Raw genomic sequence first — 22,694 nt, 5'->3', positions numbered from 1 at the left:
TTGCATCCAGCCACTCATGAATCAACCAGATATTAAACTCCTAGCAAGTGACTCGCTTTTGTCTAGAGACAAGGGGTACAGACACAAGCAACCACACCTTCAGACTGCACAGACCCAAGAACACGATACCATATAGACAAGGGTACCCCTGTTATGTTTAAATATGAATATCCTTCCCACAGTAGGAATACTGTGCATTAAACACTTGGTCCCCAGAAGGCAGCACTATCTTGGGGGAAGCCATGGGAACTTTAGAAGACAGGGCCCTGCTGGGCGAGGTAGGCCACTGGAGGGGGATTCTGAAGGCTGAATTTGGTCCTGGCCTTTCTCCCTGGCTTCATATCTGCCCTGAGTAGTCTCTGCTGCATGTTCTCACCTCTATAATGATCCACTTCCCCATCAGCCCACAAACACCAAAGCCAAGGACAATGGACCCAGGTGTGTGAAACTGTGAGCTGAAACTCAATCCTTGCCAGCGTTTAAGGTTGTCCTCTTGGGCCATACCAATGGGAAAACCCAAGTAACAAGTTTGAGGACCCTTGAAAATGAACTACATGTTGCAACAAGAGATGACCATGAGGCTTTGCAGGCAGGGGCACAGTGTTATGGACTGGGTGTGAAATGGCCCCCATAGGCCTGTGCCGTGAAGGTCCCTGTCCTTGGCTGGCAGTGCCTGTTTGGAAAGTGATGGAGGCTTTGGCTGGGGAGTGTGGGGTAGGGTCTAGCTGAAGGAACTGAGTCACTGTTAACAAATCTTTTGGGGGAGTTGGGGCTGTGGGTTGGCCTCCGCATCCTCTGCTCAGAGGCCTGGGACCAAGTAATGACTGAACTCCCAGAAACTGAGTCAAATTAAGTCTGTAACATCAGACATGTTGTCATGGCCGCTGGTCACATTCCGGGCTCTCAGGGAGCTTGCATTATAGCTGGTAGGTAAGGGACATCCCACAAATAAAAGAGGCACGAGGAAATTTCAGGGTGAGGTGAATGCTGGGAGAGAAAGGGGTCCCAGGGAGTAGGGGCCAGTGTGGTGGACCGGTGTGGGGGCACATGCCTTTAATCACAGCACTTGGGAGGCAGAGGCAGGTGGATTTCTGAGTTCGAGTCCAGCCTGGTCTACAGGGTGAGTTCCAGGACAGCCAGGGCTATACAGAGAAACCCTATCCTGAAACCTCCCCCCCCAAATGTTCAGTAATGAGAAAGATCTTTGCAAACTAAACTTCCAGCAGCTAACACTGCCAAAAGCCCTCCCCCCTTCAGAGGGAGGGGTGAGAGCCTTCAGGTGCAGGAGGCCATGGTACTGGTGGCTAGAACCAGTCTCTAGCCCCCACAGCCAGGCTCCACCTGACACATATGCATGCATGTGTGGGTGGAAGGGGGTGTCAGTGTGCTGATCTCAAAGTCCCTGTGAATGCCAAGTGCTTATATAAACCACCTCAGAGGAGGAGCGGCAACCTCGTCAGCCCTGCTGGGACAGCTGTCCCCTTCAAGTAAACTGTCCCCATGGCTCCTTCAAACTTTGTTGTGTGCTGATCTCTGAGTGGCCCTTTAAGCTGCGGACCCCAAGCTCTTTCCCCACCCCTCACCTACCACACCAGCCCCACAGTCCTCAGTCCTCGTCACACTGGTTGCTAGGCAACCTGGGACCAGGTTTGGGTGCAGGATTTCAGAACTGCTGGAGGCATCAACTCTTCCAGCGCAGCTCCTCTCAGAACTGCAGTGTGGCCTGGGCAGGGAAGATGCTTAACTCCATAAGGGTCACAGGAGTGACTTTAGCCCCAGAGGGGCAAGCACAGGGCAGAGGTCAAAGGAGCTGTAATTAAGACAATGAGGGGGAGGGTGGACTGGAGTTTCAGGGGATCTCACACCCTCTTCCGGCTTCTGCTGGCACTGCATGCATGTGGTGCACAGACATACACACAGGCAAAACACTTACACACATGCAATTTAAAAATTGTAAAAATAGTCCTGATGCCCCGCCCCCCCAAAGTAAAAGGCACAGCTGGGCCAAACCAGAAATTCCCAGGTCCAAAATAGCAGGCACTAACGAAACACCTGCATGGGCCAGCCTCTCCAGGGGGTCGCATGAGGGGGCACTCCTGGGTCACTCTGTCACCTAGCGCAGTGTGGGTGATTTCACCCCTTCCTGTGTATGACGAGACTCAGGCTTGCCTGGGAGAGTGAGGCTGGCCTGGAAAGCTGAGGCTCCTTGGCACAGACAAATGCAAAGACCTCGGGTATGAGGTTAGACCTAGGTCTGTTCACTCTGCTCCCCAGCCAGGACAGAGCACCTCACCAGTTCTTAGAGGCCCAGAGACTTGCAATTGGGTAATAACCTTCCCATCAAGTAGATGCCTACCCTTCAGGCAGGGCATCAGGGAGACAGAACCACCTGGGCCTGATGTTCCAACCTTTCCCTGGCTGGGTGACCTTGGACATCCCACTTACCCTCTCTGAGCCTTGACATCTTATGCAACAATGGGGAGAAAAGTGCCTATCTCAGAGGTCTATCCTGGGAGCCGAGGAGAGGCGTGCAAAGGACATATCATCAGCTTTACACTGGGGTAGCCACTGCTCTCACTTCACAGGTGAGAAAATTGAAGCCCACACGGCTCAAGCCAGGCAAGAAGGTCCAGAGCACTGGGAAGGTTCAACATGCAAGTCTTGATCTTGCCAGTCGGTCATCTGGATCAAGCCCTGCCTCTCTGTGGGCCTCCATCCTCTCAGTGATCATCAGAGGTCTGCTGGGATGGTCTGCTCTGGGGTTTCTTAAGCTCCCGATCTCAGGAGAGTGGGAGGGGCTGGGTCTGCCGCACTCTGTGTAGCAGCTTCAGGCTCAACGTAGGAACCCAGGCTCCCTGGAGGGTGACACTGATGTCCTGGGGTACCTGGGCAAGTCTCCTCGTTCTCCAGACCTCTCATCTGGGGAGCATGGAGCAAGACTCATGGGCTACATGTGGGGACGACTCTCTCAGGTCCTTCCTCTGTCTCCAGACACTAGCTAGCCCAGGCCAACTAGCAGATGTGCCATCTGCTGTGGCCGGCACCTGTTGCTGGATACCTTCTTATGGATTCCCATCCCCTGGAGTTCTGGGCTGGGAGGTACAGTTTCCAGGCCTACCTCACCCTCCTGAGCTGGCAGGGAGCAAAGGAAGGGCAGACGGTTGGCGTAGGCCTCAGAGGCAAAGGCTCTCTTTATACCAGGTCCCTCTGCTAGCTATGCAGGGCTGTGTATGAGACATACTGAACTGAAGGCAATCTCCTACTTTGGGGGGGTCTGAGCCTCCCGACTGTCACATTTCCTGTCTCTTAGCTGATGCCAGGAGAAGTCACAGTCCTCACTCAGGCTGCCTGTGTGCTGTGCTACAGCTCTGGGAGGGGTACTGGGCATCCAATATGGAGTCACAAGTCCCCTATCCTCAGGGATGAGTGGGGGGGGGGGCAAGTGGTAGTCCTCTGACCTTGGAGGGGGTGGATGCATGCCCAGAAACACAGCTGTGCATACACCTGGGAGGCGTGGCTCACTGTTCCCTAAGGCCTGGGGGTGCTGGGCTATGAAAGAAACCTTCCACTGGACTAGAATACAAGGCTAGACAAAGGTTCGTGCGCACAGCCTTCATGGGTTTAGGTTAGACTTGCTCTCACATGCCCACACCCTCGGACCAGGACACATACTCCTCTTGAGTAGGCACTCTGTGTGCCTTTCCTCCCAGCCCCCTCACTCTCCCCTCCTGGGCAGTGCCTCACGCCTAGTTAACTTTTCTGTCCCTACCCACATTGGTCACAGTGCCTAGCATGCAGCCTCCCTTAGCAAATATTTGTTCAACTAAAAGGCAAGCAAAATGTCTTACTAACACATGACAGATAGAAAGGACATTGTCGGGGCTGGGGTGATAATTCAGTGGTTAAATCACCCGGGAGGACGAGAATTCAGATACCCAGTGGGTGTGGTGGTGGTCGGCCTATAATCCCAGCCCTTAAAGGATCCCCACAGTAAGCTAGCCACGTCGGGCAGCTGAGAGACTCTGCCTCAGTGAATAAGGTAGAAGAGAGATAGAGCATAATTGCTAATCTCAATCCCAAGTCTCCACCTATGTCTGCTCACCCACAAGTGTGCCTACATACATCAACACACACACACACATATGCAGGCACACACACATGCCTGCACACACACACATACTCAAGCATGCATGCACACACATACATGCCCGCCAAGCATGGTGGCATATGCCTTTAATCCCAGCACTCGGGAGGCAGAGGCAGGAAGATCTCTGAGTTTGAGGCCTCCATGGTCTATAGAGTTCCAGGACAGCCAGGGCCGCACAGAGAAACCCTGTCTCAAAAAAAAAAAAAAAAAAAAAAAAAAAAAAAAAAAAACCAAACCAAACCAAACCCAAATCATATGTACACACAAATATACCACACACACATTAAAAAGGGGAGGGGGGGCTGGGGGAATGCTCTCAACAGCCACGGCTGCCTAGAGAAACTGTAAAGTCAAAGGAATCCACAGTCATAAAACAGGGTGGGCTCTGGGACCCTGTGGGAGCTGAAATTCAGTGGTGGGCAAAAGAGACCAGGAAAAATCAAGCAAGAACTCTTCAAAAAGCAAGAAGCTGCAGGGAAGTGGTGGTGGCACACACCTTTAATCCCAGCACTTGAGAGGCAGAGGCAGGCAGATTTCTTTGTTCAAGGCCAACCTGGTCTACAGAGTAAGTTCCAGGACATCCAGGGCTATACAGAGAAATGCTGTCTCAAAAAACAAAAGCAAAAACAAGCAAGAAGCTCTGACTTTCAGACTTACATGTCTCACCCTGCCCCTTCCTCCATCTGCTTTCTAGATCTCAAAGCACTTGGGATAGTCTCATTCCCTAAGAGGATCAGTGGGCTAATAAGGAGGTGACCATTGAGGACCAGGGTCACACTGTTTCCCCGGAGGGAGAGCTACTCACAGGTCACAGTCCCATTGACAATGGTGAACTGGTAGGCATTCAAGATGGGCTGGCAGCCATATTCCTTAAGCTTGTAGTAGCAGCAGTCATGAGCCCAGCAGCACCTAGTGGTGGGGAGAGAGAGGTGAGGGTCTGTGCCAACGGGTAGGTGTCCCTGACGGTCAGCAAAGGACATTGGGTGAGACCTGGGAGGGACTTACCTGTTCCCTTCTCTAGGCCTGAAGGCACTGGAGTTGGGGAGGTGAGTTACTGAAACATCTTTCCTTTTACAGCTGTCCCATGTATAAATGGGCTCTCGGGCCTCTGTGGCCCCGGGGCTAATGGTGTGCAGTATTGAATCTACCTTTGGCCTCCAATAGACAAGGTACGGGAGGTGGGAAGAGGCAGGAGGTGGACCTGGAAATAGGTGGATCGTTGTTCCAGGCCAGGCTCTGCTGTTTTCCCTAGGGGTGGGTGGCTGAGCATCTCTTAGTCTGAGATCCTCTCTGCCCACTGCTGTAAGGTGGGTTACAGTGGGGATGCTGCCTCCTGTATTCACCGTGAAGCCGCAGATCACTGGTTCCGTGCTGGGTTCATAATGAACATCCCACAAGTCCAAGTAGCCTTCTGTGGCTCCAGAGACAAACCTGGGGACTCAAGTTTTGTATGCTAGGCCTGTGTTTTTCTCAACCTGTGGGTCGTGACCCTTTGCGGGGGGGGGGTGTCTCATATCAGGTATCCTCCATATCAGATATTTATTGCAGCAGAATTACAGTTATGAAGTAACAATGAAATAATTTTATGGCTGGGGGTCAGCCCAACATGAGGAACTGTATTCAAGGGTCACAGTGATAAGAAGGTTGAGAGTCACTGTGCCAGGCCCTGCTGTTAGGATGCCAAGGGACATTTCCCTTCTTAGTTTTTCAAATGGGAAAAGATACACACTATCTAGTCTCCGCACTGGGCCCTCCCCCAGACTGTAGTAGCTTTCACGTTTTCTAAAAGTCCACACCACCCACCCTTGGATCCTTTGAGCTGTCCTGGAAGCCAACTTTGTACCGTAAGACTGCCTCCAGATGGGCAACTTTTTCAAACTGGGCCACTTGGCTTCACTCTCCTAAAATATGGAATTAGGCTGGGAGCTGGCAGGGCAGTTGTTAGGCCCATCAACCTAAAAAAATGGAGCAGTTGAGCAAAGATGAGGCCTCCATAGCTCTGGGCAGGACTGACGGTGGAATACTGGGCTCTGAGTGGAGGCCATCAGAGTGGGGCTTGGGGTAATCTCTGTGGTATGGCTGACCAGCAGGGATGAGGTTCTGGGTTTGAGGGGTACGTGGTGGCATATGCCTGGAATCTGAACACTTGGGAGGCTGAGGCAGGGAGGTCCAGAGTTCAAGTCCAACCTGGACTATATAGTAAGTTAGGAGCCAACATGAATTGGAAGATAAGACGTTGTCTCAAGATGGGAACAGCATACAAGCCATATTAAGGACCCTAGGCATACAGCACCCTGGGCAGTGTCACAGGTCACACACAGGAAGGTGACTCAGCTCTGGCTTCCTCAAGACTGACCCTGCAACCGTTTTTTCTGTCTCGTGCTGCCTCGTCACTGTTTCTCCAGGATTCCCAACCTCCTCTCTCCTGGCTGTAAGCTTGCACTTCATCGAAAAGGCAACAAGGGTTAGCCCAGATCATCTGCATCACCTGTCTGTGGCGTCCACAGGGATCCCTCTGCCCCCAAGCCCACAGTAGCAGCCGTATCCGTAATAGGAGAAGAAGGCACTGCGCCCTGTGATGTGTTTGACCATCCTCTGGAACTGCCAGAAGCTGCTGAGGGTGGAGGTTGTCCCTGCCAGGGAGAAAACAACAAACAGGAAGAGTGTGAGGACCCACTGGCCTTGCTGGAGTGTTTGCAGAAGGACGGGCAGTCCAGAGCCCTCCCACAAGGCATCAGCCTCCTTCACAGGAAAGAAAATAGGATCTACGTTACTCCATCACTCAGAAAGTATCTTGCTAAGCAGGATGGAGCCCAGGATCCCCAACTGTCAGGGGTTGCTATACCACTATCCAGGTCTGATCAACATTAACTAGGAAAATTCAAAGCCACAGGTTCCAGTCTGTAGCCAGTGTTTTCTCTGTTGACACTGATTCTATTAGAACCCCTAGATTGAGAACACAGATAGTATTTAAGAAGAACGTGCATAATCTAGTCACAAGGCCAACAGGCCGCATGGCTATGCATAGCTCCTTAGAAATCAGCTTCCTGAGAGACCCTCAATAGAGAGGCTGACGTTCCAGTCAGTCCCTCCTCTAGGCAGCAGGCAGTTAGAGTCTCACAGGAGAAGCACAACACAGGGGTGAGAAACAGGAAAACACCCTTGACCAGTCTGTAAAACAACAAATACATACAGACCCAACTCTTGTTTTAACAGACAAGGTCTAGTCTTACTACATAAGCCTGGCTACCAGGCTCAGGCTCAAATCTTTCTCCTCTGCCTTCTGGGTGCTGGACTTTACAGGCATGCATCAGCAGGCTTTTTCACTTTTACAAAATGCTCACATAACAACACAGAGATGCATACACAGGGTGTTTGCTGGCAGTGTGGTCTGTAAGATCAGAACACTGGAAATAACGTATGCCCACCCACAGGAGAATGGCCAACAAAGCGCATGTCTTGGGGATATATCACTTCTAACAGCTGAACTCCAGGCAGCGAGACTGAAGCAGATGGAGAAAGAACCAGGCTGCGTGCATTTGGCACATACTTCCATGTACCTTTCTTAATAAGCATGTTGTGGGTTTTTGAGTAAGAATAGCCCCACAGGCTCATATATTTAAATGCATGGTGACCAGGGAGTGGAACTGTTAAGGAAGGATTAGGAGGTGTGGCCTCATCAGAGGAAGTGTGTTACTGTGGGTGAACTTTGAGGTTTCAAAAGCCCACACCAGGCCTAGTCTCTACATCTCTTTGCTTGCTGATCAGGATGTAGTTCTCAGCTATTTCTCCAGCACCTGCAATGATGATAATGGACAAGCCTCTGAACTGTTGCTAAGCAGGAACTGGGGCTAGCCAGCCCCAGTTAATTGGTTTTTGGAGACAGGGTTTCTCTGTGTAGCCCTGGCTGTCCTGGTACTCACTCTGTAGATCAGGCTGGCCTCGAACTCAGAAATCTGCCTGCCTCTGCCTCCCAAGTGCTGGGATTAAAGGAGTGCGCCACCACTGCCCAGCCACATGTTTTATTTTGTTACAGCATTTTGACTGTGTATGAGAGTGTGTGTGTGCACTTGAGTGTGTATGTGCTCACATAAGTGAGTGCATGCATGCATGTATGTGCGGTCTCCAAAGCAGTTGTTGCATCTAGGTGTAGAAAAGTACGGGTTTCTAAGAAGGCAGTACCTTTGTTACTCTATATTTTATAGTATGTAAATAATAATAATAACAACATATGTAGTCTAGTCACAAGGCCAACAGGCCGCATGGCTATGCACAGCTCCTTAGAAATCAGCTTCCTAAGAGACCCTCAACAGAGAGGCTGACGTTCCAGTCAGCCTCTGCTCCAGGCAGCAGCATCAGGTGGTTAGAGTCTCACAGAAGCTGCCCTTGAACTCTTATGTGGCTAAGGATGGTCTTGAACTTCTAACTCTGCTGCCTCTCCACCTCCACCCCAAGTGTGCACCATTCCACGTGGCTCAGTGCTGGAGACTGAGGCTGGGCTTTGGTGTATGGTAGGCAAGCACTCTACCGGCTGGGCCAGCGGACTCCCTAATTATAGGCTTAATTAGGTTTGTGATACAAAGGCAGCAAAGGCATGAACTCAAAGGGGAACACGAATCGTGACAGGGAGGTTTTCTCAAGCTCTCTCCCTCCTCAGTGTTGAGTTAGATGCCTTGACCTGAACTTTCCATCCTCCTGCCTCCACTTCCCAAGTGCCAAGATTATGAGCCTGTGCCACCTCCACCTCGATTGGTGTGATTCTGAAAGCTGCATAGCTCACTAGCAACTTGGGGAAAGAGCGAAACCTGATTTTGGTATGTCTGACTTACAGAACCCCAAAGTACTGCGGCCCTGCTGAAGCTGCCACAAAACTGGTTTTGGACCAGCTGCTAACCCAGGCACTTGGGAAGAGACGCTGGATTTTGTTTTGTTTTGTTTGTTTGTTTAGGCAGGCCTCAGACAGCTCCCTGGAAGCCCTTGGTCACTTAGGAGAGGTGCGCAATCTGAAACCCTGGCAGGAGTGACTCGGTTTGACTGAGTAACCCCCTAGGCATCACCAGGACACCTTCTCTGGAAGAGAATCAGGCCTGCTGTTTCTGCAGGCAGCACACAGCTTTAAATAAAGGCAACGGGACGAGAAGGAAGGAGGCCTCGCAGACAGGGAGAGCTGACGCCACGCCACGGTCAAAGGTCATTTTCAGTATGTGGTCTCTGGATTCCAAGTGTTCTATGACAGCACAAACAGAGGTCGGAGATCTCCTGGATGCTGCGTACCCTCCCTTCACTCAGAGCTCCCGGGAGGGGCCTCCCCTGTGACACAGGCGCAGACCCCTGCACCGTCCCTCCCTGGTGGCTTCACTTACAGCAGAAGATAAAGACAAGGAAGACAGCGATGCCCTTCATTCCCGAGGTGACCAGGAGGTCCACGGTGCCTGGGTTTCACCTTCATCTGCCAGTTCGGCTCCTGTTTGGGGAGGAAGTAAGAGGCCATGCGGTTACAAACCACTGTCCTGGTAATTATTCTGGGGGTCTGCCACAGCTACTTGTTGTCTTTAATATGTGAAGGGTTTGTAACCTACTTAGACCATAGTAGAGTTCCAAATTAAAGACACAAAGACCTTTATATTTATAATAAGCCTTAAAGCATAGAGCTGGGCAGATATCTACCCTCTATGCTATTTTGCCTACTTCCCTGTCAATAACCCCAAGATATCACTTGCCATGTTCCACCTGGGTCACTCCTACTCCAACGAGCCCGCCCTCATGGTCACATGCTTCCAATCCACCTATCCCATGGCAACTTCCTCCTCCCTCCTCTCTCTCCTCCATGGTCCTGCCTGAGACCCCAAGTCCAGGAACCTCACTCCCGTCCTCTCTCCTGCCCAGCCCAGGCTGGAGGCATTTTTATTAACCAACCAGGAATAGCATAGGAGGCAAGGTTTTGCACAACAAAAGCTGGTGGATAGGAGAATCTCCTCATTGGGGTACGGAATTTAGCATCTGAGAACATAACAGTGCCAGACCAACCCCTACAAAACAGGCCTTTGGATGCACCTAGCACAGGGCTTTAAGAGATCTTTGCCAGGACTAGGGATGGCTGAATATGACACCCTCTCCTGTCACTTTGTAAAGAAACAGTGAGTGCTGCCGGAGTCTTTCTTTCTCTGGGAACACTCTCACTGCCTGTCCTTTCCTCCCCAGTGATCCCAGCTTTAAATGGCATATATGGTGTCCATCATGGAGTGTGGTTCAGGAAAGCCGAGGCTGTCAGCATCCTCTGCCATTTTGCAGGGTTTCTCCTTTGAACCCCTGCTACCAGAGTTACAAACTCCGTCCCACTAAAGCGTGGTTTCTCCTGCTGGCACGTGGAAACAAACCTCTGTGAATAATGCCAACCACTGACTGTGTCACAGTTACCACATCAGCCTCAGGGTTTCCAGCTCCACCTAAGAGATGGGGATGGACTGGGGATGTGGCCCAGCTGTCAGAGTGCTAGCTAGCCTCGCACCACAAAACCCTGGCCTCCATCTAGTCATGCTGGCCTGTACCTATAATCCCAGCATGTGGGAGGTGGAGACAGGAGGATCAGGAGTTCAAGGTCATCCCTGGCTACCTAGCAAGTTTGAAGGATCCTGTCTCCAAAAAAAAAGATGGATAGTTGGCTGGAGAGAGATAACAGAGGCACAGAGAGAATGAATAAATTCCTACAGATGTCTCGTCCCATGGACTTGACAAGTGGACCAGCTGGCAAATGACAAAGATCTTGGGACTTAAATCAAACTCATGCATAGACGGGACATTCACATTAGAACCATACTGAGATGGGAAGACCAAAAGGCACATTTCCCATGGAGCAATGGGGGAGAACGTGGACGTCTGCCCCTCCGAGGACTGGCCCTACCATCAGCACACAGCTTATTTCTAGTCCAAGTGTTCACCATCAGCCCCATGAGACATCAGGCTACATGTGACTGTCACAGGTCCTGAAGAGGACACAACAGCTTGTCCGAGCCGTGAGGACTTGGCAGGTCCAAAGTCTCAGATAGGTTTTCATTCTGTGGTCAACTTTCCCTGGAAAATGTCAAAATGTCAGACCTATTTCAAAGCGAGAGCTTTGGGAGAGCCCACCTGGTATGCCAGCTACTATGCCTTCTTTGGTACAACCTTGGTGGATGCTGAGAGGTCGGGGGGTGGGGGTGGGGGGGGAGGGTCCTAACCAGGCTGCTCCTGGCCAATCATTTCAACAGCTGTACAAGCTTTTGTAATTAAATTCTGTCTCCATGGGAACCTGACAAAACCAGGCCCAGGCTTGGGCTACAAAGAAAGGACTCACATCTTTTGAACCAGCAGGTAATGAGACTTCACACACAAAGGGGCCTGGAGTGCGTTCCTGGTAACAAAATCCAACTGAAGTGCCAACTGTGTACTCAGCTAATGAGAAGATCCCAAGGAAGGTCCAAAGAAGGCTGAGGAGCTGACTACAGATAAACAGAGCCCAGGCATAGACCAAGAGCCCCATATGGGCCTTGACTTCTGTCAACAACATCGTGCCCGACCACAGCTGCTGAATTTGACTTTGTGCAGGAGGCGGCAATGGTGGGGAGCGATGAGCTCTGAGTCGATGTCAAAGAGAGTTGGAACAGACCCAATATTTCCTGTCAGTGGACCTTAAGCTGCAGGACCCCGAGTTTCCCGTCTGTGAAGTAGAGCCAATGACCTTTGTCTTCTGTGGCGCCAGCAAGATTCTAGATGTTCCTGGTGTGAAACTGCCTGGTCAACATGAGGCCAAGATGAGTGACAGTTTGATATATTCCCTTTAACCAGACAGGAAGTGCTCAGACACGCTTGGATATGTTCCAGAGAGATGCAATGTAACACTGTATCTCTTTGGCGGTTCCATTTTATTAGCCAGAAACTTGTCTGTTGAGCATCTCTCAGGAGGCTGACTTCTAAGGAGCTGTGCATAGTCATGCCAGCCAGTTGGCCTTGGGATTAGATTATGCACGTTCTTCTTAAATGCTACTTGTGCTCTCAGTCTATGGGTCTAACAGGATCTAAGTCAACAGAGAAAAACACTGGCTACAGATTGAAATCTAGAAGTCACCAGTTCAAAATGGGCCTACAGATTCTCTGGGAACAAGCTGAAAAATATAAAAAACAAACCCACAAAACCTGGCGGGCTTGCCTTCAGCCAGCCCCAAGGGAAGCCATTTACATTCCAAACTAGTTAGCCTTGGGGTGCTAACTAGTGGCTTGTGGGTCTTTGTTAGAATCAATGTCACCAACGATTTCTCATTTGCTGAGCATCTGCCACAAGCAGGCTTTGTGAGGGCAAAGAGTGGGACGGAGGGAGGACAAGCAAGTTCCTGCCCTTAGGCAATGTATCCAGTACAGAAGGAGAGTGTCAGGTAAGACAAGAACAAAGTAGTTCCCTGTGCCAGGTGCCAGGCCAAGACTGTTAATGGATTGCCTCATTTTTTCTCAAAGCAACCAGTCTGAAAGGCCCATTCTACAGATGTGCAAACTAGTCTAGGGAAGAAGTTAACGGCATGCCCAAGGTGTCCCATGGGAAAGTGCTGGAGCAAAGATTCAAACTGCTGCTTCAACTCCGGAGACCACGCCCACCAGTTCTATGGCCAGTCTCGAAGGCAGGTCCAAATGATATGCCACTTGGGAACCTGAGAGTGGGGGTGGCACACAGTGAGTTGTCAGACCAGCTCCTGCTAAGTTCCCAAAACTGTTCTCCTATTCATTAGCAAAAGGCCCTGAACTCAGTTGGTTTTTTTGTTTTTTTGTTTTTTTTTGTTTTGTTTTTAAAGACAAAGAAGCCCCAATGGATGGTGTCTCTGTGGAGAAGATTCATAGATATCTGAGGAGCTGACCTGGGAAAGGTGCATACACGGTGCCATCTTGGGCGTATAAGACCAGAAGCAACCTAAGATAGGCCATTGGGAGGGGCTAGGGGGACACAGCTGCTTGGGAAAAGCCTTCACAGAACAGGTGACTTTCAAGAAGGGTCTGGAAGAATCAAGCAGTTTAGCTTCACCTTGGAGAGCCAGGAGCAGGACACTGGAGATGAAAACACCTAAGGCTCATTTGGAGGACAAGCTGGCTAGAGCCCAGGAGAGAGCCGGAGAGTGGAGGCATGGTACAAAGAAAGATGAGCTGACACATCATAAGCAGACAGGAGAGTAGCCTCCAGCCATCTTCCGAGAATCTGGTGAGTGTGTGTGCATGTTCAGCGCAGGCAATCAGAGGGGACATTCTTTGAAGCTACTCTCTGTGGTGCAGGTCAGGAAATGAAGGCAGGGACTAGCCGGCTGCCTCTTCTTCCCCACGGGGCTGCATCACACCACGACAGAGAACAAAGACTCATGTGTTGCTGAACATGAAATGGACCACGGGTGTAAGCAGCATTTCAGGATGTTCCAGCAAGGGCACAGACACCACCCTCGCACGCAGTCGGGGACCAAGGGATTGAAACCGCTTCGATTCTCAAAGGACTGCATAATTCTTAGGTGATGGGAAAATAGCTGATGAAGGATCTACTTTAATCTTTTCTGAGTGGGCGCTGAAGGGCTGGAGAGCATCACCTGGAGACTTCTGACAGAATCATTAAGAAGATGTAAGCCAGCAACTCTGCGACTCAAAACAACCAATTTCTGAAAGTGCCAGCTGTACCTTCCTGGGGATATAGATGCCTCAGGGATATCTAGAGACAGAATTCCCAGAAAGGAGGCCAGCCTAGCCCAGGCTCCCATCCACAGCCAGCCTAGCCCAGGCTCCCATCCACAGCCAGTGCTCTCCCAGGGTCAGCAGCTTCCTCTCTGAGATGGGCTAACAGCCCATCACTGAAATGAACTGCTCCATGCCAGCTCCCAAAGAAAAGTGCCATTGGCACCAATCACAGCCTATTGGTCACCAACCACATCTAGCCAGCTCTCCTACCCTTGGCTCAAACTCTACTGAAAACATTACCCTTTATAGCTCTATCCATGAGCAATGTGTCTTTCTGACCCAACTGTGAATGTGTTGACAAGGTCTTAGAATTGTGCTCATATCAAAAACCCATCCCTGCACCCACAGCATAAAGCAGGTAACTAAGATGTGGCCATAATGTTAGGTAATGAATCTGTGGCTCTTAACTATTAGTAACGTCTCCTGGTTCAATCACTAAATTACTCTCAGGGTCTGTCTAGTGCAGAGTCCAGCGGGACTCCCTTCAAAGCATTCCTTGTTTTTTTGAGACAAGGTCTCCCTATGTAGTTATGCTTGTTCTTGAACTTGCTCTGTAGACCAGGCGGGTCTTGAACTCAGAGATGTGCCTATCTCTTCCTCCCAAGTGTTGGGATTGAAGGACTGTGCCGCCACCGCCCAGCTTTAAAGTCATCTTAATGCCAGCTTGGAAGGAAGATTTTATTAGATTGGGACAAAGACAGAGGAGAATCTTCATTCAAGTCAGAAGCAAGGGTGTTGAGCCTAGGAAGGGTGTGTGTGTGTGTGTGTGTGTGTGTGTGTGTGTGTGTCTGTGGTTGGGAGCACCTCAGAGGCAGCTAACAGGGACGGGATCAGAAGACAGCCTCTTCCATTCCAGCAGACCAGAGGCGAGAGAGCAAGCATGCAAAGGGCTGGGAGCCCGCTGGTCTGACAGCAGACAACTAAGAAGGTTCACATTCAATGGTTTCTATTTTCCTCTGCAGAGGGCAGGAGACTGTCATCCCACAGGGAGGAAGGAAGACAGCTCGTGGGAGGTTTTTGGAGGACAGATAGGATTTGAAATAGCCATCGGAGGGGGCAGGAAACAGAAGGCTGGCCAGGGAGGGCTGAGGGGCTCATGCCTGAGACCATCCATATGTGTGACATGTCATGGCTTGGTGTGGACGGACAGATTCCAGCTACGGCATCCATCACATGGATGGGATGACAGTAGGGCCAGGAGGACTCTTACCAACAAAATGGCTGAGGTAGTGGACCATAGCTTCTGAGAAAGCAGTCGGGCGGCGGGCCTCCAAATCTCAAAGCGGTTGGGAAACTCGGTGAAGTGGCTGGAGTTGCTGACCGTATATAGTTAGACCCTTAAGGAAGAAATAAATATGGGGTGGCGATCACAAGACTGGGGGCCCCGGAGTGGGAACCCCCATGACAACGTACCCTAAAAAAAATCACCACTCGGATTCTAAGGGTCTCGGGAATGAGCTGCACAGCTCTGTTTTAAAACCAGGACACTGACAAAGTCAGGCCCAGGATAGACGGATTTGATCTGGTCCCTAACCCCGACTCTGGGGCAGGGCTCCCTTTCCCCTGAACGCACATTCCCCAGGAGACACAGGGTCAGGCCACCTCAGGAAGAAGAGTTCCGGTGGCAGGGGCCCAGGCCCAGGGCCCTGTGGCCTCCATGGGGCAGGGCCACACCAAGGTCCTGAGCCTGGAATCCGTGAAACACGGGCTATAGCCCTCTGCCCTCCGCGCCCTAGTCCAGTTCAGCTTGTGGTCCTGGTCTGGCAGGTTCCGGTCCCACCGGAAGCACGTGGCCCCCCACCCCTTGGTGGTTGCCAGGGAGACGGGGCTGTTTACCAGCTGGTCGCAGGCAGGCACAGGAGGCGGATGGAGCTGAGCTGCGAGGTGAGAGGCCCGCTGTGGGTCCCCAGAAAGTGAGAGCCAGGCCTTTTGAGCGGCTTTCCCCAGGGACAGAGCCAACCTGGCTGGAGCCTGAGTCTGCAGCAGCCAAGGGGTCTCGTGGGAGGGGCGTCTACAAGCCAGCCCCTGAGTCTGGGTCGTGTCCAGAGGCAGGAGCTGCAGCGAGGGAGCCTCCCGCAGCTCCGTGCCCTTTACCCAGGTCTGCATTCCAGTTCCAGCCCTTTCTGCCATTCCCTGACACTCCTCCTTCTGCACTTGAAGCTTTGCTTCCAGGCCTGGCAGACCGCGGAAATAATAGGGGCCTCTCCCCAACCCCCTAGCCCGCCCTTCTATCCTGGAATCAACCCCGGTTCTCTTTGCAAAGCTTCGCTCTCTTGGTGGCTTGTGGTTTCCCACATTCTAATCTCTGGTTTGGGGTAGCGCAGCGAAGGGTTTCGATCTTCTCTCTCTCGGCATTCGGCCGCCCCCCTCCCCGGGGTTGGTTCCTTTACAGAGTTTAATTTTGTAAGCCAGGCTGGGGACTATGGGGTGGCAGCAGTGGGTGGCAGTAACTGATAAACAATTTTAAAAGACCAATGCACGTGTACGTGTCCCGGTATATGCCAGCAGATGGTTCGTAGGAGGTTGTATTTTACTGCTTTCCATGTAGGTTTAGATTTGGGTTGTGAAGTACCACGGTCAGACCCCGTGGTGGCTTGTGGGCACCATTGGAAAACAAGGGGAATCTTGATTTCATTGGTGTCCAACGGCCCCTCCTTCCTGTTCCAGTGGTGATAATCCTAAGGAATGGGCACCTGCCCTTCTGGCGGGCAACATGTTTGGAAATGGTGGTCAGTGTTTTGTCTCCTGCTTCCTAGCAGTCATCTGCCTCCTGACTATTGTGTTTAAGTAAACAGGCTACTTGCCTCTTCTGCTGGCAGCGTGATGGATGCCTACACCTAGATGTTGTCAAATCACTTTGTGGTTGAGTCTCTGCCAGCCCCTAGAGGTGGTGAAATTAACCAGGCAGGAATTATGCTGTCGCAGGAGCCTGGACTGAGGGCAAAGGCAGAGTTTGGGACCCAGGGTGTGTGTATGTGTGTGTGTCTATGAAGGCACCATGGCTGCAGTTCTCCAAACACCTGTTTCCTGCAGCATCCTGCCCTTGTTCTGGGGGTGGGAGCTGGTGTTCCCTCCATGTAGCAGATGGTCTCTATGCTGGGGAGGAGGCGGTGGGTTATAAAAGCAGGTTGGGTGTAACGGCTTTACCTGAAGGAGGTGTTAGTCTCGAAATAGCCATGAGTGGGCTTATGAGAATTAGTCATAATTGAGGTTTTTTTTTTTCTCTTGAGATAGCTTGCAAGTCATGTTATCTTATGACCAGGGTGTCTTGAATGTGACACCCCCCCCCCCAACACGGCTAATTATATAGAGTACCAAAAGGTATAGCAACCACACGCACACACTCAAGTTTGACTGTTAAAAATAACCCAGCAGAGTGCCTGGAAGAACACATGACTTTCCTCATCAAAGTTGTTAGGGAGAGGGTTTCTAAGTTACCAAACTTCCTGACAGCCAAACCTTCCCCAGGCGTGTGTGGGCGTTGGAAGCCAAGCCTGCGATAATTCTGTAGAAGCTGTGGCAAATTAATAGCCATTCCCAAGTGAGAAGGATGGAAGCTTAGCTAGATGCTTATCTTCGCCTCAGCTGGACAGCTATGGCTTTCTCCTGCCACTCCGAATGAGAAACTCATAGGGAAGAAAAAAAAATCCCTTATAGTTGATCAGAAAATAAATGAACAAGGGAATGGGCAGGCGTTTCTGGCATCAAAACTTTTTGCGCAGGCATAAGTTTCTGAACTGCCTGCAGCCAGATTGGGCATGGAGAACAGAGGACAGGAGTGGAGAAGGGTTTGGTTGTGTATAGAGGCAGGACAGCCACAGAGCCTTTTAAGCTCTCTGAACGGGGCAGAGGTGATGGCTCAGTGGGTATAGCACTTGCCTGAGGACCAGAATTTGGATCCCCACAGTCCATGAAAATGCTGGGTGAATGCTATAATTCCAGCCCTGGAAGGTGGAGACAGGATCCCCAGTCTAGCAAGACTGGTCATACGGATGAGCTCTGGGTTTGATTGAGAGGTCCTGCCTCAATGAATAAGGCATAAGAGCCATGGAGGATGATTCCCACTGACATCAACCTTGAGCTTCCATCTATGCACGTCTACCTGCCCACACACATGCCCACAAACATGCAGAACACACAGACGCACAGGACACATGGGTAAACAGAACTAAAACATGAAAGAGGAAGGAAACCTGGTTAGAGATTTTGAACAGCAGGCTGCCCTGGATTCGTAGAAGCAGTATGTTTTGGTTTCTTGTGGTCTGGCTTCTGGTGGTCTAGTGCAGAAGAGAACAACGTAGAGCAGCGGGGGCCACACATAAGACTTGGACTAGCCCTCCCGAGGGCTGCATGATGGAGGAGCTTCGGGGAAGTCAACTCTGAGGTGAGTGACAGTGTGCAGGAGGAAGAAACCAACCAACCCAGGAAATGTTTTGTCGTCTTGAGTCAACTGCATAGGGCACGGGAGTGGGGGTGGGGGAGCCTTGAAGTCAGCATCCTGCCCATTCTATGCAGTGGACAGGGCACATTTGGGGCCTGGGATCTCTCAGCTGTTTAATGCTTAGCATTAAGTAGGAGAAGAGCCACAACCAACATCTTAGGGAAATGTTCTAAAGCAGGCGTGTGAAACCATGGGTCACGCGTGTCCAAGGCTACTTAGGAAGGTGGCCTGTATGCCTGTGGATGACATCATATTGCAGGGTCAAAAGCTGCTAACTCCCGTTGAAGAGCAACAGGTACACAGCACTGACCTAGAATAACAGAAGCACACAAGACAGGCCTATAACCAACAGAAGTCACAGCCATCCATTTGATCCTACCCAGGGCTGTCCTGCGGAGGCAGAGCTGCCTGGTGTCTACGGACAGTACAGACCGAAAAGTCAAAATAGATGCTCTCTAAGTTGTCTTGTGGAGGCTTGTGGACCCCTTGTCCAGAACCTGAGCAACCCTGTGAGTTCTAGCAGGTGATCAGAGCAGTCCCTGTCCTCTCACCACTGACCAGGCTGGTGAGCCACGTTCCGTGTGACCTGTGTGTAAGGACAAAGTGTAGGCAGCCAGGGAAGGAGGGCTGAGGAAGACCCACAGCAGGGGGTGGAGGGATGGGGATCCCAGAGGGTGGTGTGTCCACAGTAAATGATGTCAAGGCAGACAGTGTCCCTTGTCTAGAAAAGTGACCTGCTATTGAGTGGAGCTGAGCCTGGTTGCCCTCTAGAAAGTCTTAGCAGGGTTACCTTCCCCTCTCTGAGCAAACACAGTCTGCCTCTGACACTCTCATCTCTGCATCTGTGTTGTCTGTGTTGGCCACTCCCTAAGGGAGCTTCCAGCCCTGGGAGCCAGTGAGGACTCTGGAAGCCAGTACATTCTGCCTGTTGTAGGACTTCCCTGTGGCCCTTCTGTCCCCTGGACACTTTTCTGGGTTGGTCCCAATCAGATGTTACCAGAGCACAGCGCACTCTCTTGAGTGTGTGACCATACTGGTTATGTCCTAGCCCAGAACAAACAAACAAACAAACAAACGCATCCATGGAGAAGGTTGTCTGACCTTGACTCCAGCTTGTCACGTGGCCTGTTCCTTCTCTGACTGGTCTTTCTGTACGCAGGCCTTTCTCCCTGAGAGCAAACATCGGCCTTTCTTTTCTTCAGAGTACTTACCATTCCTTGAAAATATCTGCAGACCTGTGGCTTTCACTCACTTGAAGAATTTAAGTTCCAAGGACTTTGGATCACTGATGTGTGTTCCAAGTGCTTGTAATGGATGAGTCACAGCCGCTCCCCCATGTCCGAAAACCAGAGGTAGCCCCCGCCTCTGGTCCAGGGGCGCTTACTCTCCCAGTGAGCAGCACATGGCAGAAGAGTGAGCCCCAGTGTCTCCGGAAACTTAACCCATGGCCTTGTCTGTTTCTGCCTGCTTCCTTAGGGGTCCTGAGAAGCAATGGCCATAGAAGCTCCTGTGAACTTTGAACCACCTGAACGCAGCACTGTGGTCAGCCGACACACCGCAGCCAACAGCTTCACCTGGCAGCCCAGCCCACTCAGGATGCACGTCATCAGGCCCAAGTCTGCCAAGGGCCGGAAGCGGCCGAATTTGCACAGACCCCAAGGCATGGGGGATGGCTCCCCCACCATACTATCTTCTTCACCTCCATCACGTTCCTCCGGGTCACCAAGCAACAAGAAACCAGGAGTCTGTGCAACTGTCTCAACATCTCAGGGAGCTCCTGATGAGATGCCGGAGCTGCTGCAGCAGGCGCCCATAGGGACCGCTTCATCTCTCAATAAGTACCCAGTCCTCCCATCCATCAACAGGAGGAGCTTAGAGGAAGAGGCCGTGGACACTGTGGCCAGCAAGACCAGCTCCCTGCAGCTGAGCAGCGTCCAGGCCCTTTACCAAGAGGAGGCCCGTGCCACTGTCAAGTCAAGCCAGGAAGACTCCAGAACGAAAGTCATCCAAACCAAAAGGCAGAGTTCCTCAAAAGGCAGGGCCTCGAAGGTGGAGGAGCCGTCAGAGGAAGAGCCGAGGCTGCTGCTGGCTGTCCGCTCGCCCTCAGGCCAGAGGTTCGTGCATTACTTTAGGCCCAGTGACAACCTCCAGACCGTCCTCCAGGTGGCTGAGCAGAAAAACAAAGCCACCTACCAACACTGCAGCCTTGAAACGATGGAGGTGCCCAGGAGACGTTTCTCTGACCTCAGCAGGTCCCTCCAGGAGTGTGGCATTCTCCATAAATCCGTGCTGGGCATCTCCCAGGAGGAGGGGGAGGGGTGGCCCTGAGCCCTCCGCACCAGGCTGAGGTCTTTGAGCAAAGAGAATGTTGGGCAGCCTGAAGCCTCCAACACAGCCTTGGTTTCAGGTGCCACGTGAGCCCAGTGCAGCTAAGACCCCAGGGCCTTGTCTGTATAGCAGATCTGTGGCGGCAGGGACGAATCTACACACGGGAAGAGCCCTCTCTGGAAAACTTCCTCGTAGCCCCAAATTCTCTCCAGCAGCCACAAGGAAGTTCTTTATCCGTTCCTGGACTGCAGCTGTGGCCAGGATATCTACTGTGCACTGCTGGCTCCTTCTAGAATCTTCTGTCAGTGCAGTGAACCCTGGGTCTCTCAAAGCCAATACTTTGCTTCTCTGTACTTGTCACCAGATTAAACTCTTCCCAGAGAGGATTCTAGTCTAGTAAATAACCAGGCTTTAGGGATCACGGCACTGTCATTGGTGTTTCCTGAGATACTGTGAGAGACAAGCTGTTGACCCTGTGCTTGGACGCAGCCTCCCTTTCCAGCTGCACCAGCAGAGATCCCTGAGGATCGCTGTTGGTGCGAGGTGGCAGCAAAGGGAAGAATTGCCTTCTGCTGTCACAGGTCCCCCAGCACACATCTCTGAAACGTCCTAGAGCTAGCCCATGTAAATGGCCTCTCCAGCCATGGACTAGCCAGGGCTACTTTTGAGTGGACTGGCGGTTGGAGCTCCTTGGTAGCCCCTGTCTATGTGCAGAAACCTTCCAAAACGGAAGTAAAACAAGCAGCAGCCTGTCTTTAAGATGCACACAGCCACATGTCTGTCCGAGTTCACACTAACAACGCCTTGGCCTACTTGAGCACAGGTAAATTCTTTTATCCCCCAGGCTCAGTGGCTCTCAACCACGTCAAACATGGAAGGCCAGTGCTGCAAAGTGGGCCCTGGGGTCAGGTCCTCCGTAGGAGAAGGAAGGCAGCTCATGGGGGTTTCTTTCCTGTGCCCCTGTTGAGACCATGCTGTGCAGCTGGCTGACTGGCATGGAGTGCCCCTCCCCGCCTTAGCCAGAGCTGTCACAAGCACGGCAGAGTCTTGTTTTTATTTTTTTTCCCCTGGGGATACAGATCATTTGCCAAAGTGCTCTCGTGTTGCAGGTTCAGCCAGACACCCACAAGTCATCTGCATCCCGTGATGGCCAAATCCCCATTTAGAGTCAGGAACACTGAGACCTTCTGGGCACTTTGTCCCCCTTGGAGCCTAAGCACCACATGTCCTGGGTACTGACTGGCACATGCCCCCGACACACACACCCTCAGTTCACAGACAAGGCGGGTTTTAGGAGTTTCTGGAACATCTCAGTGTCACTCCCTCCGCAACAGGGGCATCTCGTGCATGGGCCAACACCAGCAGTTACAGGTGTTCCTTCTAGCACACTATCCCTTGGTGACAGCAATGATGACTCTGAACAGAGTCCTCCTACACCAGATACCTCCCACACCACACAGATCACTCTGGACTAGGATATTCCCGAACGTTTGCAAGATTTACCATCCTGCCTAGGTTAGTGGCTTTGTTGATGGGAAAGAAAGGTCAGCTGGGACTCGACTTTGATGGGGCAAGATCATGCAGCTGGCCACCTCGTCTACCCAATGACCATGACAGAAGGGACTGGTAGCTTGAGCTTGGACCCCCTCCCCAATACAGGCATTCCACTTACCCCCAAGGGTACAATTCTGCCCCCAATCTAGGAGCTTATAAAAAAAAATCACACACCTACTCTATGGTAAGAATAACCACCTCCCATACCTACCCCCAGCTTGGTGATCCAAAGCTTTAGAATGCTCGAGTGAGAAATGAAGCTTAGTGGAGTGAGAAACTCCTGGATTTAGGAGTTTGCTGTTGCTTTGGTTTGGAATTTGAAGGTGGTGGGGAAAAGGGGAGTGGCATGAAGCATAGGAATATTTTAGGATCTTCCAGGAGGCATGATTAAAGCTAGATTTGAGCCATCGTAATAACCTCTCTCTTTTTCTTCTTGGACAAAAGATAATGAGATGAACAATAAAAGCTGATTTGTGTGAAACCACA

General features: G+C 51.5%; 2 protein-coding genes across 4 annotated transcripts in view; one reads left to right on the top strand and one right to left on the bottom strand.

The window, feature by feature from the left end:
* Positions 1-15,694, bottom strand: part of Pla2g2c (phospholipase A2 group IIC) — a 21,300-nt gene extending 5,606 nt beyond the window's left edge. Inside the window, exons 1-5 of one of the 2 annotated variants that reach the window (XM_031379214.1) lie at positions 15,459-15,694; positions 15,096-15,222; positions 9,511-9,611; positions 6,636-6,780; positions 4,953-5,056 (exon numbers count right to left, since the gene is read on the bottom strand). In XM_031379214.1, coding sequence (XP_031235074.1) covers positions 4,953-5,056; positions 6,636-6,780; positions 9,511-9,550 — 289 coding nt within the window. In that variant the 5' untranslated portion in view covers positions 9,551-9,611; positions 15,096-15,222; positions 15,459-15,694. The remainder of the gene's footprint in view (positions 1-4,952; positions 5,057-6,635; positions 6,781-9,510; positions 9,612-15,095; positions 15,223-15,458) is intronic. The other variant, XM_031379213.1, reaches the window with a different exon arrangement.
* On the top strand, positions 9,403-22,694 carry Ubxn10 (UBX domain protein 10). Of its 2 annotated transcripts, none has more exons than XM_031379212.1 (2): positions 9,403-9,660; positions 19,803-22,694. In XM_031379212.1, the coding sequence occupies exon 2, from the start codon at positions 19,818-19,820 to the stop codon at positions 20,652-20,654; it is 837 nt and encodes a 278-aa protein (XP_031235072.1). In that variant the 5' UTR covers positions 9,403-9,660; positions 19,803-19,817; the 3' UTR covers positions 20,655-22,694. The 2 variants fall into 2 exon arrangements, with proteins under 2 accessions (XP_031235072.1, XP_031235071.1); XM_031379211.1 differs by lacking the exon at positions 9,403-9,660 and adding an exon at positions 15,654-15,769.

Source organism: Mastomys coucha, unplaced genomic scaffold (genome assembly GCF_008632895.1).
Source record: "Mastomys coucha isolate ucsf_1 unplaced genomic scaffold, UCSF_Mcou_1 pScaffold18, whole genome shotgun sequence".
NCBI classification, from domain to species: domain Eukaryota; kingdom Metazoa; phylum Chordata; class Mammalia; order Rodentia; family Muridae; genus Mastomys; species Mastomys coucha.
The sequence above is the reverse complement of the archived record's forward strand: the minus strand, read 5'-3'. Positions and strand labels throughout refer to the sequence as shown.